Source organism: Caloenas nicobarica, chromosome 14, assembly GCF_036013445.1.
Source record: "Caloenas nicobarica isolate bCalNic1 chromosome 14, bCalNic1.hap1, whole genome shotgun sequence".
Classification (NCBI taxonomy): Eukaryota; Metazoa; Chordata; class Aves; order Columbiformes; family Columbidae; genus Caloenas; species Caloenas nicobarica.
In genome coordinates, this window is record NC_088258.1 from 979120 (window position 1) to 992446 (window position 13327).

The 13327-nt window shown below is 56.5% G+C and overlaps 1 protein-coding gene across 1 annotated transcript; it reads right to left on the reverse strand.

Moving 5' to 3' along the window:
• Nucleotides 1-638: 638 nt before the first annotated feature.
• Nucleotides 639-5673, reverse strand: AQP8 (aquaporin 8). Its single transcript, XM_065645095.1, has 5 exons — nucleotides 5417-5673; nucleotides 3437-3563; nucleotides 2409-2623; nucleotides 1023-1157; nucleotides 639-681 (listed from the first exon to the last, which is right to left on the reverse strand). Exons 1-5 carry the CDS (start codon nucleotides 5671-5673, stop codon nucleotides 639-641), a joined length of 777 nt encoding a protein of 258 aa, XP_065501167.1.
• Nucleotides 5674-13327: the final 7654 nt, after the last annotated feature.

Consider the following 13327-nt stretch of genomic DNA (forward strand, 5'->3'; position numbering starts at 1 on the left):
AAAATAGAGAAGTGACATTGTGCAGGGCCCTGCCAGCCTCATGGGGACATCAGAAAACCGGGAACATCCTCCCTGCCACAGCAACAGCTTTTCTGCCCAGGAGGGCATAGGAAGCACTTGCTCTGCTCCGAACCTGCCAGCAGCAGGAGCCCCGCACGCCAGGCCGTGGCCCCGGGAAGATGCTCTTGCTCCCGTTACAGCATCCCAACAGGGGGGCAGGAGAGCTGGAGCTGCTGCTGGACCAGCCCAGCACGGGGCTGCCAGCCACAGCCACCCTCACCGGAGCCCTGGGCATGGGGCAGCGGCACCAACCCCGAGGGCACAGGGCACCCTGGCGTGGCCCTGGTGGGATGGACGCTGTGCCCAGGCGATGCCCGTGGGCACTGGTGTGGGTCAGAGGATGCTCCTGGGGAGCGCGTCCCACGGCGGGGGCTGGCAGAGGACCAGGTGAGAGCGGTGCTGCCCGGCCCTGCCTGGTTCAGCTGGGCTGAATCCCACCGTCCTGCAGCAGCACGTGAACCATCTCGCGAGCACGGGCTGCCGGGGGAGGCAGGGGGTGGGCTGGCGAGGGCAGGAGCAGGGGCTGCACGCGGCTGTGCTGGGGGGACGGCAGCACGCACACCACCCCGCACACGGCATCACTTCAGCAGCAGGCGGACAGTCCTGTCCCCGATCAGGAACCTTTGGGGAGGTAAAAAAAGAGAGAAACTCTGGGTCAGCATTTTTGCCGTTGAGAGCATCAGAAACCCAGTGCCAGCCCGAGCCTGGATCCACCCCGCGAGAAGACACAGACAGAACAGCCAAACATGAGGAGTTGGAGGCAGGTTGGATCTTTTCTGTCACCCTCTCCTTGTGGGGAAGAGAAGGAAAAGGAGCCTCCAATACTTGCACATCTCTTGAGAGAAGCGGCTGCTTGCAGCCTCGATCCAGGGAGGGGGGCAGAGCCCCCAGGGGGTGACAGGGTGGGAAAGGGGGTCAGCCCGTGCTGCAATGCTCCCCCGACCGCCGTGGGCAGCACGTACCTCACCAGCACCCCGACGAGCAGGGCAGCAGCCATGGGCCCTGCCCAGTACACCCACTGATAGTCCCAGTAGTTGGCGACCAGAGCTGGCCCGAAGGCTCTGGCCGGGTTCATGCAGGCTCCGGACACGCCACCTCTGCAAGAGGAACAACGCGGCTGCGTCACCCTGCGGGACACGGGACCAGCACCCACCCCCGCGCCTGCACAGCGCCACGCACAGGCTGGGGGGGCTGGGGGGCAGCAGCGTCCCCCTCCCACGGCTCCTGGCTGCGCCCGGCCCTGCTCGGGCTGCTCAGCAGGTGCAGACACCCCAGGGTCCATCCCGGCACAGCCGCTCGGTGTCTCGGGACAGTTCCCTTCCAGGATGCCCAGAGCTGAGCGGCTGCTTCGGGACCAGCCCGGCCCTGCAGCAGCCAGCCACACCTGCCTTTGCTCACCAGCATGTGCAAACTGGGGAAAACCCAGTGTGGGGTGGAAGCACCAGCACCGAGACTATTTTGGGGCTTACAGGGAGCCAGGCTTTTTAACAAGGAAAGCTCTGAGACACGCGTGGGTAGCAGAGCAGGGCAGGAGAGACGATAGTGTTTACAGATAAGAGACAACTGCAACGGATAAATATTTGCACGAGGTTTGTGCAGTGTTTAAATAAAAGCTCCGAATCCCGCTAGAGGGGGCACTGCCTTAACTAAACAACCCATTAACATTCATAATTGCATGCACTCGTTATCTGATTGCAGTGGCACAAGACCCAGGCTGCTTGCCCACAACGCCCGCCTGCGCCGAGCCTGCGCTTGGCAGCGCTTCCAGCAGCCACGAGCACCCTGGCGAGGAACGGCTCCAGATAAAGCCTCTCCTGTTTGCTCAGGGCTTCCTACGACAAACATCGCCCGTGTGGCCTTTTGGTTTTATCAGCCCATGACAGGTACTTGTCACAGCTGCTCTGGCTGACGTGCCACGTGCTGGGCTCCAGCTACCGGCCCCTCCTGTCCCCGGCCGGGCTGCGCCCCGCAGCTCCCCCCAAAAATATCAGGGGGCCAGGGGACTCGTCCCCAGCCTCTGCAGTGTGCTTGGCTCTCCTCAACTGCCCTGGCCAGCAGGTCCTGTGCTGTGCTGCGAGGGAGCACATCCCATCCCAGGTGCAGGATGCAGCAGCCACGATGCAGCCCAGAGAGGGCTGGGGGATCCCTGACGCTGTTGCTCAGAGCAGCCCCCGGGCTCTGCCCCCGCAGCACCGCAGGGAGCTCTGAGCATCGGCTCTGTCCCTGCAGCCTGTAGTCCCATCCTGACACCCTGCTGCAGGCACCCTGCCCGGTGACAGCGGCTGCTGGAGTGGACGGCACCGGCCGGCCGGTGGGGACACGCGTGGGGAGAGGACTCGCGAGCTCACCCCGCCAGGATGTCGGCTGTGACCGTGAAGCCGATGCAGAACGGGGCCAGCGGGGTCTTGGTCTTCTCATTGACGGCGCCCATGCAGACTGCCAGCACTAGGAAGGTGGTCATGACGATCTCGCCCGTGATGACAGAGGGGATCTGCTCGTCGGCTGCGATGCCGCTGAAGGCTCCTCCGCTGGTGTTCACGTACCGCTCGCTCGCTGCCACCACCTGCGCAGGGAGCCCGGTTGTGCCGTCCACGCGCCATACTGTGGGCTCGAGCAGGCATATGTGCTCAGCCAGGACAGCGTGGGCGGCATAGCGTCGGGTTAAAGAGGAGCTAATCTCAGCACTTTCCTCCTGAAAGCCAGCCTTAAGTGCCTGGCAAATACAGACTCATTAGTGGAGGCTCTCCCAAGATAGCGAGCCAGCCACTGCTCTCTGGGTGGCATCAGCATCACCCAGTTGCCGAGGGGCTTGTGGTAGCATCGTGGCATTGTGCTGCTGGGCGTGGGCTGCCTGGGCGCTGGGAATGGGCAGCACCGAACACAGATCAACCCCACAGCATGGTGCCATAACTGGAAGCGCAGGCAAACATCGTGTGTGACAACAGCTGGAGCTGCAGAGGCACCGTGCATCACCCCGTGCCCAAACAGTGTGCCAAAGCAAACCTCCGGAGGGCAGTTGCTGTTGAGAATTAATTAGCTGAGCCTCAGAGCACTGTGCAAAGGCAGCACCCCCACATCTGCACCGCCAGACCCGAGCCTGCATGGGGCCAAATTGTCCAAGTCCTGCAGCCAGACCCTGACAGACCCGGGAGGAGGAACCGGGCACCAGACGACCCTGTGCCCACGCAGCAAACCTCTGAGCCACATCACCCTGCGAGGCACCGTTGCTCTGGATTACACACAGAACTGGTGCACCACGGCCCCCTCGCCCTCCCCATCACACCCAATGTGCTGGAGACCCCGGGGCTGGGCACGGGGGAGTCCCTGCACCCCAGGTTAGCCCTAGGCAAAGCGATCCCGCCCCGGCTGTCCGTACCTTCACCAGGCCGGCTCCTATCACCCCTCCGCAGAGCTGGGACACCCAGTAAGGAACGAGCATGGTGATGTTCAGCCCGCCGACCAGCCACACGGCCAAGGACACGGCGGGGTTGAAGTGGCCTCCGCTGCAAAGGAGAAAGGAGCATCGGTGAAGGGTTTGTCTCCGGGGGGGGTCACTCCTGGGGGCTCAAGCGCTGCACTTGCTGTGGGCTGGAACCACAAATGCTTTTTCTGTCCTTCCCATGAGAAAATGCTGCAGAAGAACAGAATCCAGCCGCTTCCTTTCCCTGCAGTTGCTGCTTCGAAGCAGCAGCATCTTCCCGCTGGACGCCCAGCCCTCCCACAGCACTGCTGTCCCGGGGCAGCCAAGGGACGGGGGCTGGCTCCCCAGAGACCCCAAGGTCATTCCAGGGCCAGAGGCTCAGGGAGGAAAGGTACCGCCCTTCCCACACCGACCGGTATCCCTGTCCCTGCTGCTCGGGGAGGGGCTGACAGCGGGTCCCCCGCCTGGCGGGGACGGGGACAAGCGCCGTCAGGCAGGGCTGAGGCCACCTCCTGGTCGCAGCAGCGCTGCTGGGCTCTGCTGGGGGTTTCGGGGTGTATGTCCCTCTGCTCAACGCAAAGGCAAAGGCACAGAGGTGTCCCTGCATCCCACCGCGGCCTGGGAAGGGCTGGCAGCAGCCGCTGCTCCCCTTGTTACAGGACCCAGATCATTCATCTTGAAGATCACATGCAAGACAAACTCAGATACCTTCTAATTAAAACCGATTACCACGGGACATGCATTAATGAACAGGTTTCATAACCCATCAGCCCTAATAATAATTGCTGGTGAAGGCGATGAGTCAGAGTGTCTAGGAACTATAATTACATCTTATTCTTCAGCTGTAATTCGGGACCCATCATATGAGAACAAGAAGTTGTGTTTAGGCTACTGAACGTCTTGGCTGGATAGGGCTCGGGCTGCAAATGGCCCCGGGCCGGGTGGGAGCCCAGGAGGACCTGGCTGCAGATCCATCCCGGCAGAGCCCCCGCCCCGCCGTGGCGCGGACCGCAGCTGAGCCTTCATCCCCGGCCACGCTCCTCCTCAGCCTCGGGACGCAAACCTCTGAAACATGACTTGGGGCCAGCACATCTCCCTGCGCAGGACGCTGAGCCGGCTCCTCCTGGCTTCGGAGCAAACAGGGACACCCTGGACACGCCTGCAGCCCCTCGTCACGCGCCCCGTGCTGCTGCCCTGGCCCGCGGCTTCGCTGTGCTCAGGGTGCAGCGGCAGCCAGGGGCTCTGCCAGCACACGGACCCTGGGTCACCCCGTCCCCATTGCACAAGCCTCACCCTGTAGCGTTATCCTTCCTAATCAGACGCTGATAAATTATTAGTCAGGTCGCTCTGGACTCCAGGGCTCACATACAAGCCCAGCCCAGCTCGTGTCCCCCCCATCCGTGTGCTGTGCAGAGAAAAGGACTGAAACTCCACAGGGACCATTTCAGATTCTCCCTTCAGCGTAAACCTGTATTTTAGCATCAAATGACACCATTGCCAACAAGCACATTTTTTTAAACCTTGCTTTCGAGAAACTGAAACAATTTATAAACTACATCCAAATTTTTCACCTGAAAATGCACAGGGGAGTAGCATACTTGTGTCAAAATTTTTCATTCTGACATCCTTTAAAAGGAAACATCTCATCTTTCCAAAGCAATGCTTCTCTTTCGGTTTTAAGCAGTTGTTTTAAAAGGGGCTAAAAATAAAAGGTTGCAATCAAGAGCCAAGCGAACCCCCCTGCACCCGGGGCACTACGGACGACCGCCACCGAGCCATGAACCGCGAGGCTGGACGGCAGCTCTGCATTCCTGCCGTCACCGACGTTTGTGCAGGAAAGACCCCCAAGGCAGAGTGTGGGGGACACCAGCATCTCCTCCCGCCCATGCATGGACGGCCCGTGCGGGGGTGCAGGGGGTCCCGGCCCCCCCTTACCTGATGCCCCCCAGGATGGCGATGCAGAGCCCCAGGGCCAGCCCGTGCGCCAGGGCGGGCTGCAGCCTCCCGGTGCCCCCCGCGTCCTCCACCACCGAGAGGCAGCCGATGAAGATGAAGAGCGCGCTGCCCAGCAGCTCGGCCGCGCAGGGCTGGACGTAGCGCTCGAACCAGTGCGGCCGCGAGGGCCGGGACCCGCTGTCCACGTCCATCATCACCTCCTTCTCCCGGGGGCGGCTGCGCTCGGCCATGGCCATGAGCAGGGCTGGGAAAAAGCCGGTGGAGTCCTGGTGGCAGCCAGTACCACGGGCACGATGGAGGAGATGCCGCAGAGCAGAGCGCTCGGGGTGTTGCAGATGCGGGAGGCTCAGGTCCCTGAGGGGCTCCAGTGCGAGGATGGGGACCCTCGGGGAGCACCCGCTTGTCCCGCCGTCAGGCTCCCCTCGACCTGTGTGAAGAGATAGCGGATGGGAGGCTCTAAAAAATGGATCAGATTTGCATTGCTAAAAAAAAAAAAAAAAAAATGGGGGCAATAAAAGCTGATAGGCCAGCCCCCAGGAATATAAAAGCTCCTTATCACTGCCCTTCCTTGGTTCAAGGCTTTGGGTTTTTTTTTTCCCCTGTGTTTTTGTTGTTGTTGGGTTTTCTGCCAAGACTGCAGGACCCAATTCCTTTCCTGTAGGTACCTGGGGTGACGGCGCCTGTGCTGAGCCTGGCTGGGCTGGTTCACCGGGCGGCTTTTACCCACCTGTGCTGCCGAGAGGGAGCACATGCCCCAAGGACCACGAAACCGCGTGCACGGGGACATGCAGCTGCAGCAGCAACCTGGGAAATGGCTCGCGTAGCTCTGGGGAGGGAAAAACCACTCCTCGTGAAAAATCAGTCCTGGCCAAGGCTTAGCTCTGTGTGAGAAAATTAAGACAAGAACCAGAGCCCGTCCCAGCACGGTGAGATCGAGAGCCCCGAAATGTGCGGGGACGGCTGCAGGAGGAGCAGGGGAGGCTGCACCCGGGAACCGCGCTGCGGCGGGCGAGCAAACCGCAGCCCCCAGCCAGGGCTCAGAGCAGCAGCCAGGGCTCGGCGGGGAGGGCAGACGCCTTCAAAAACTGCTGACACCGCTACCTTCGCGCACGGCAGAAACGGGTTTTACTTTGGGTTACTGCAGTAACACTTAAGAGGCTTTAAATCCTTAAAGATGGCATCAGCGGAGAGCCCTGTCGCCGAACCTCTTCCTGCAGACCCCAGACAAGCGGTGAGGCGACTGGTTCGCCTCGAGTCGCCGGAGGAGCCTGCCTGAACCGCAGGCAAAGCCGATTTCCCCACACCTCAGCCCAGGTCCTGCCCGGCGCTCCTGGCGCAGGAGCAGCAGCTCTGACCGTCTGCGTCCCCTTGTGCGGCTCCCACATAAAAGATCGCTGGTGAGGGTGCCTGGGGACCCACCGGCAGCTTTGGAAGGTGAACTTCAGCCCATGTCCAAAACCCCCCCAAACCTCCACCGCACCGCGCAGGGGCTCCCAGCCCAGCCCGCCAGCGCCGGGGCGCAGCAGAGACCGCCCGGCCGGGGACACCGGTGTCACCGCCTGTGCCACCACACACCGCGCTGCACCTCCTTGAGCAATCACCGGCGGCACTCGTGTTTGTGGTGGGTAATTAAGGATCGGGATTTATAGTTGGTTTTTTTTTTTTCCCCTCTCGTAAGCAAGGGTAAAGAACACCACAGATGTTTTACGATGTTTTCACAAGACACTGGGGATGGGAAGGAAATTTCCACTTGCCTGTCGCAGGGATGGCTGTTGCTGGGCACACGCCAGGAGAGGGTCAGGCCAGAGCTCCAGGGAATCCCAGCTCAGGCACATCTAAACGAGCCTCTGCCAAGCCGTTTCCCCTCCCAAGAGCTTGTTTCCTACAGACGAAAGGTCTTAACAGCAAGTTGGCGAAATCACAGGAATACAGATTGAGTGGTGGGGTTGGTGGGTTTTTGGGGCTCCTCTTTGAACCCCCACACGGACCCATGGGACAGGAGAATACCTGATTCCACCCGAGCGGCTCACAGGGCACAGTGACCTCGGGCAGGTTTCCAACCAGTCCACCAAATTCATCTGCCACCACAGCTCCCAGCGCAGCCACACGAGGGGTTTGGGAGAGGGATTTTAAGTCCTGCTAAAGAAATCCAGCTTTCACCTATTTTCCCGGGTATTTATTATGGGAGATGCATGTAACACACACCCAGGGTTCATCCGGTGCTTCTCACCAGCAGCTCTCGAAGCACCGTAGCAGCGGTGCTGGCACCGTGTCGCAGCCGGGCTGCCCCGGGTCACCGGCAGCACCGGCGCCCACGGCGATGCCGTCGTGCCCGGCCCGCGGCTGTACCAGCTGCGGGGGGCTCCAGCGGGGCGATGGCACTGGAAGGTCACAGCCCAAAAGTGAAGATTAACTCCACGTCCTTGGCTTTTAAACATTTACCATTATTGTTTGAGGAGCTGGGATGTTTGCCTGAGCCTTCCAGAGGAAATGCTCCACGTTCAGGCAACAAAAGAACTAGTTATTACTAAGCACAGGACTGAAACAACAAAACAGAAGCGTGATCTTGAGGGAACGTGTTTCACCCATCAGCAGGAGCTCCAGCCAAATGGCTGCGCGCCCAGTGCCAGCGGCACTGCCCTGGCATCGCCGCGTGCCACAGGACTGGCTGGGGAAGAAAAAAAAAAAAAAGAAAAAAATATATAAAAGTCCCTGGAGGAAACTTGCTTGGGAAATTTCAGCGCTGTGCAAAACCCTGGCTGATTTGTTTCGGAAGTTCCGGGAGAAGGAACCATTTTTTGCAGGGCCATGGCCGCTGTGCCGCGGGCAGAACAGCTGGGTTGGCAGTTTCTTGCCTGTTTTCTTGGAGCCCAGGGCATGCTGCTGTTCTCACCGCTGCTCGGGGTAAGGACAGTTAGAAGGAAAATAATGCTCCCCATATGTAATTCAAGTTCACCTTAAAAACAGAGACAAAACCAGAACAATAAAATAATGATTGTTTTTTCAGCACCTCCCAGCCGTGGCTTCCAAAGCGCTCTCAGGCACATCAATCCTGCCAGAACCTCCTGAGGGACAAACCAGTGATCTCTGGGCTCATCCCCAAATCATCTCTGGCTCCATGAAACAGCAAAGGGGCAGAACCGGACCCAGCAGCGTGCAAGGGCAGGTGGGCAACACACAAACGGCCCGGGCAGGAATGACTGAGGCTTTCGGCTGTGCCAGGACGTGCCAGCCAAGGCCGCCGGGTTGCTCAGCACAGGCAGAAGTCACCGCGCCGGCCAGGGAACCCGGGGCTGCCCGGGCTCTCCCGCGCAGCCCAAGGGTCACAGCAGCCACACACGGTCTATTTTTACCTTCACGAGCTGGCAGGGCTGCGCTGGGTATCTGTTTACCCTGAACTGTGACTTGCTGGCAATGACAACTCTCAAGTGTAACTTGTTTACCATAACACATAATTAGTGATCGCTGCAGACCTGATTTGAGCTATGTCTCAATCCAACGTTCCTCCTACGTCGTTCTGTGCAGAGGCTGCTCCGGCATGGTTTTTTATGTAGAGATGCCACTAATGTGCAAAGAAAACTGCCCTGCTCCTACCACCCTTTGCCCCTCATGGATAAGATTAAATACCGGGAACCAAGGTGTGCTCAGCAAGCTGGATAGAAACTGTGCTTGTGTGAGAAGGCGTGGGGATGAGAACAGATAAATCTGTTCACATTAGCAGACACTTATATCTGTCCTTGTTTAACAAATCAGTGCAAGCACAAACAAGTGACAACAGCAACTGTGTCAATTAGTAGAGGAAACGGTGGCACAAAAACCAGCAGCAGCTTCCAAAGATCCTTTTTAGGAGCTACACAGAACTTTTCCCGTGTCCACCTCTCCTTTATCCATCCCCCTCCAATGTTTGTTTCTCCTGCTTCATCACACGGATCTGCAACCTTTCATTTGCTTTTCCACACAAACCATAGTGCACAAACTCCAAAAAGCACTTAAGCAGACACTTAAGAACATGCTCGAGTGCCACTAACATTTAAAATGCTGAAGTGCAGGACTTGAGCCTATGTGGAGTTTCTGTTGAACCAGTGCAGGTACATTTTACAGGACAGACTTCGACCGGATGCCTATAAAGAGTTCTAACAAGTATTTCTGTGCGTTACCGTGGTGTTGCTGCAAGGAAAGACGCTGGCATCGCCAGCATCCATGGTCAGCTCTTTTAACGAGCAATAAAATAGGCAGAGGCAAATCATTTGACACTGCCTTATCTTTACAGTATTTATCTTGGAGACTTGATAGTCTTAATGATTAAACAACCGTTACTGAATGAGAACTTGCAGAATTATTTGCAGCTCATAGCAGAAAGCTGGGTGAGCTGACCTCTGCACATTTATAGATCCTACATTGCATCATGGCTGTACTTCAAATCGCTATCGTAAGGCTTGAGTGCAGATGGAAATTTCCAAGGGTTCTTAATACAGACTTACTGTTGTCTGTTGGAAACCAGACAGATTTGGGTCAGTTTTGCCTGCACGGCGTAGGCTGGTTTGCGAGAAGGGCAAATAACCAGCAGGATGAAGACACACTTAGACTTTAATTCCGGTATTTAACGTTAAAATCCACCAGGCTCTCTGAGAAGGGACGGATGCTCAGCCCCACGCAGCACACACACGCACATCAGCCCTGTGATTTTCCAGCACTCGGCTCCCTGCGACCACCTTGTAAGGCCGACCACAGCGGAGCGTTTCCATCCTCAATAACCACATTTCCCTGAGCCCCAGCAGCACAGAGACCTGGAAAACCTTGTAAGCACAAAACGAACAACGAGTAACTCTGTAGAGCAGCTTGAAATGCTCTGTGCTAAACTAACAGCTGCTTTTCATTCAGTTCCTAGAGTTGGATAATCCCTGCAAGGAACTAAATAATTTAATTTTCCAGAAGGGGATTTCTTTCATTCATCTTTTAAGAGCGCGTGGGCAACGCTCAGGCGTGGGTTACCTGGCTGGAGGACAGGCACGGCCAAGTGTTATCACCCAGACTGTACCTGAAGCTTGGACAGGGCGAGGATCAACAGCCAGGACTCAGCACAGAGCAGAAATGAGGATTTTCTTGTACCTGGCGGGAACCATTTGAGAGAGAACCTCAGAGGCAGGCGAGGAGCGCGTGCTCCCATCCCGCGGTTTGCCATGGCAACTGCGCTCCGCATCCTCCCGCAAACGCTTCACGAGCACAGGCGCAGGGAGAAGCAAAAGGATTAACAGCATCTGGCTTCAAGAGCCGCCAGCACAACCGGCAGGTTGCTGGGGCTGCCCCGGCAGAGCCCCCGCAGCCGGACCCGCACCCCACACCCCGGGGCCACAGGTCCCATGTCACCCACCCTGCGAACGCCCAGCGCCGGGACAGCCCCGCCACACACCCGCAATCCAAACCCAGCAGGAGGATGGGGGAGACGCAGCTTTTCAGGTGCTCCACAACCCGTTAGCAGCGCAGTGAGGAACGGCATCACTGTAGACCTGCAGCAGAACTTTTCCTACTGATGACACCAAATCTCCTGCTGTTACTACATTTGCAGACATAGGAACTCTATTCAGGAGGAAAAGGGAAACTATTCCAAGTACTTTTAAGTGCCCTTCAATGGAATGACACAGGTGTGGCTACAACACGCAGACCAGCACTAAACTCCGGGCTGATCCCCGTGGCAGGGACAGAGCTGTGACTGATCCAGGGGCGGGTACCAGCCGGTCTGGCTCCAGAAGGCCAGGGCCATCTCTCCGGACCAGAAAACAGTACTCGGTCCTTCACGGCTAGTGGTTTCCAGCAAAGCGGCATCATTTCAGCAGCACCAGGCACTCTCCAAATCCAAATATTCCCTGAAGAGAGGTGAAAGATTTTAGTTAGTGTAATCACGAGAGCTAGACTGCCCGCAGCCATCCTCCCCGCCAGCTCCCAAGGTATCACAAGTTCCACCAACATCTGCCACACGCCGGCAGAGGCACCATTTCCAAACACAGGGGATTAAACCAGGACAAAGACGACGACAAAAAAAGACTGGCTGGTGGAGCACAGGACCAGGTCCTGGAGCGAGCAGCATTCAAAACCCATTTCTATGAAAAATGCAACAGCTCGGTGGCTGCGTCTGGGATGTCAACCAGTTCAAAGGGAATAGATCCGTTTGTTCCAGAGCCGGTAAGACCCCAGCTTGACTCCTACTCGGAAAGATATTAATATGCCACGAGAGGCTCAAGGAAGATGCTCTTGAAGGGAGTCTTGCCAAAGTTAGATCAACAGTAGAGATGGGGCTTTTATTCTACTATACATTTGTCCATTTTATTCAAAAGAAATCGGCAGGATAGCTTGCTGCAGCACAAGCATTGTCACTGCACAGGAAGACAGGCAGTGCAGAGGGTGTTATGGGGCTTTCAGTTTGTTCGTGGTTTTGTTGTGGTTTTTTTTTTTTTTTAATCCTTGATTCTTACTAACAGAGACATTAACTGTCAGGTAACCTGTCAAAATGAGCTATGAGCAGATTTGTGACAGTACGCTTTGTCTCGTTTTCCCCATTTTCATATTTAAGCACCTTTGACTCAGCTATTTCAGATGCTTTTTGCAGGTTAATTCAAATTGAGAGTTTTTCCAGGCCAGACACTGTCTCTCAGCGGGTGCTTGTGCAGCACCCAGCGCAGGGGATGCTCCCCCAGGGACCCGGACCCGAGCTGTTGCTGGGTGGAGATCAAGCAGCACAACCTCAAAGAGCACTGCAGAGAGATCAGACTTCGGCAAAGCTGCACCAAGGACCGAGAGGTTACTCACCCGTTAACGAGTTCTTACTCCATGAACCACAAGGAGGAAAACTGCGATAGGAATCCACAAGAAAGTAGGAACTCGCTTTTATAGCTGCTAGAAGGAGGATTCTGAGAGGTGGTGGGGACGCTGCCGCGGCAGTCGCCACCTCGCGCGGCCCCACCAGCGACCCCAGGGACGCAGATTTAACCCGCTCGTTTCCACATGATGGAAACCCCTCTACACCAGGTTAACGCACACTGTGAGGACAGGGCCGGCCCGAGCCAGATCCCAAACCACACCGCTCTGCTCATTAAATAAAAGCATCAACTTCCATTATCTCGGCTCACCTTCAGCAGAAGGAATGCCAAACCCAGCAGCGGGTCCTGGCTCAGCCATGCTCCCCCCGTGCTGCAGTCCACTCTGAACGTGGAATAAGTAAAACATTGATTCTTGCCCATCTCAGGAGCACATCACTGTTTCTTCAACGTGGAAACAAACCAATAAAATACCCAACTTCCAGTCTGGCTTTCATAAAAATCACATCTTTGATCCAGCAAACAAGTTTGCAAGACAGCACAGACCCCACAGGAGCAAAGCTCCCGTGTAAGTCAGAGCAGCTGCAGGTGGGAGGCCCTCATATGCTACACGCTCATTAAAAGCAAGAAAAGCAACTTAGTGTTTGACAGCACGATCCAAGACGTGGCACTGATGAAGTCCAAAAAAGTTTGAGGATGGCAGGATCCAAATAAAAGACTTACCAGGATTTAGATTGGGGAAAATAGCCTTTGGGAAAAGGAAAAGGGCTGGGGGGGTAAAGGGGCAATAAGACAAGAATGTCAGAATCCCAACCTAAACACACAGCTGTAATACGGCAGTTCGTTAAGAAGGTTATTTCCTTTCTCCTCAAATGTAGAACAACAAACAAACAAAATCCCCAAAACAAAACACCAAAAAAACCAAACCAAAAACCCACACAAAACACCCCAAACCAAACCCACAAAAACCACCAAAAAACAACCAAGCCAATACCCAACAAAACCCAACAATCACAGTGGGAATGAAAAATATGCTCGCACATGCAAGAAGATGGGTACAGATAAGCCCCAACCAACA

Coding starts and splice junctions, on each gene's coding strand:
- AQP8 (XM_065645095.1), bottom strand. CDS start 5,673: ATGGCCATGGCCGAGCGCAGCCGCCCCCGGGAGAAGGAGGTGATGATG. Junction 1,158..2,408: donor ACAGCCGACATCCTGGCGGG/GTGAGCTCGCGA, acceptor TTCCTCTTGCAG/AGGTGGCGTGTCCGGAGCCT. Junction 682..1,022: donor CTCGTCGGGGTGCTGGTGAG/GTACGTGCTGCC, acceptor ACCTCCCCAAAG/GTTCCTGATCGGGGACAGGA.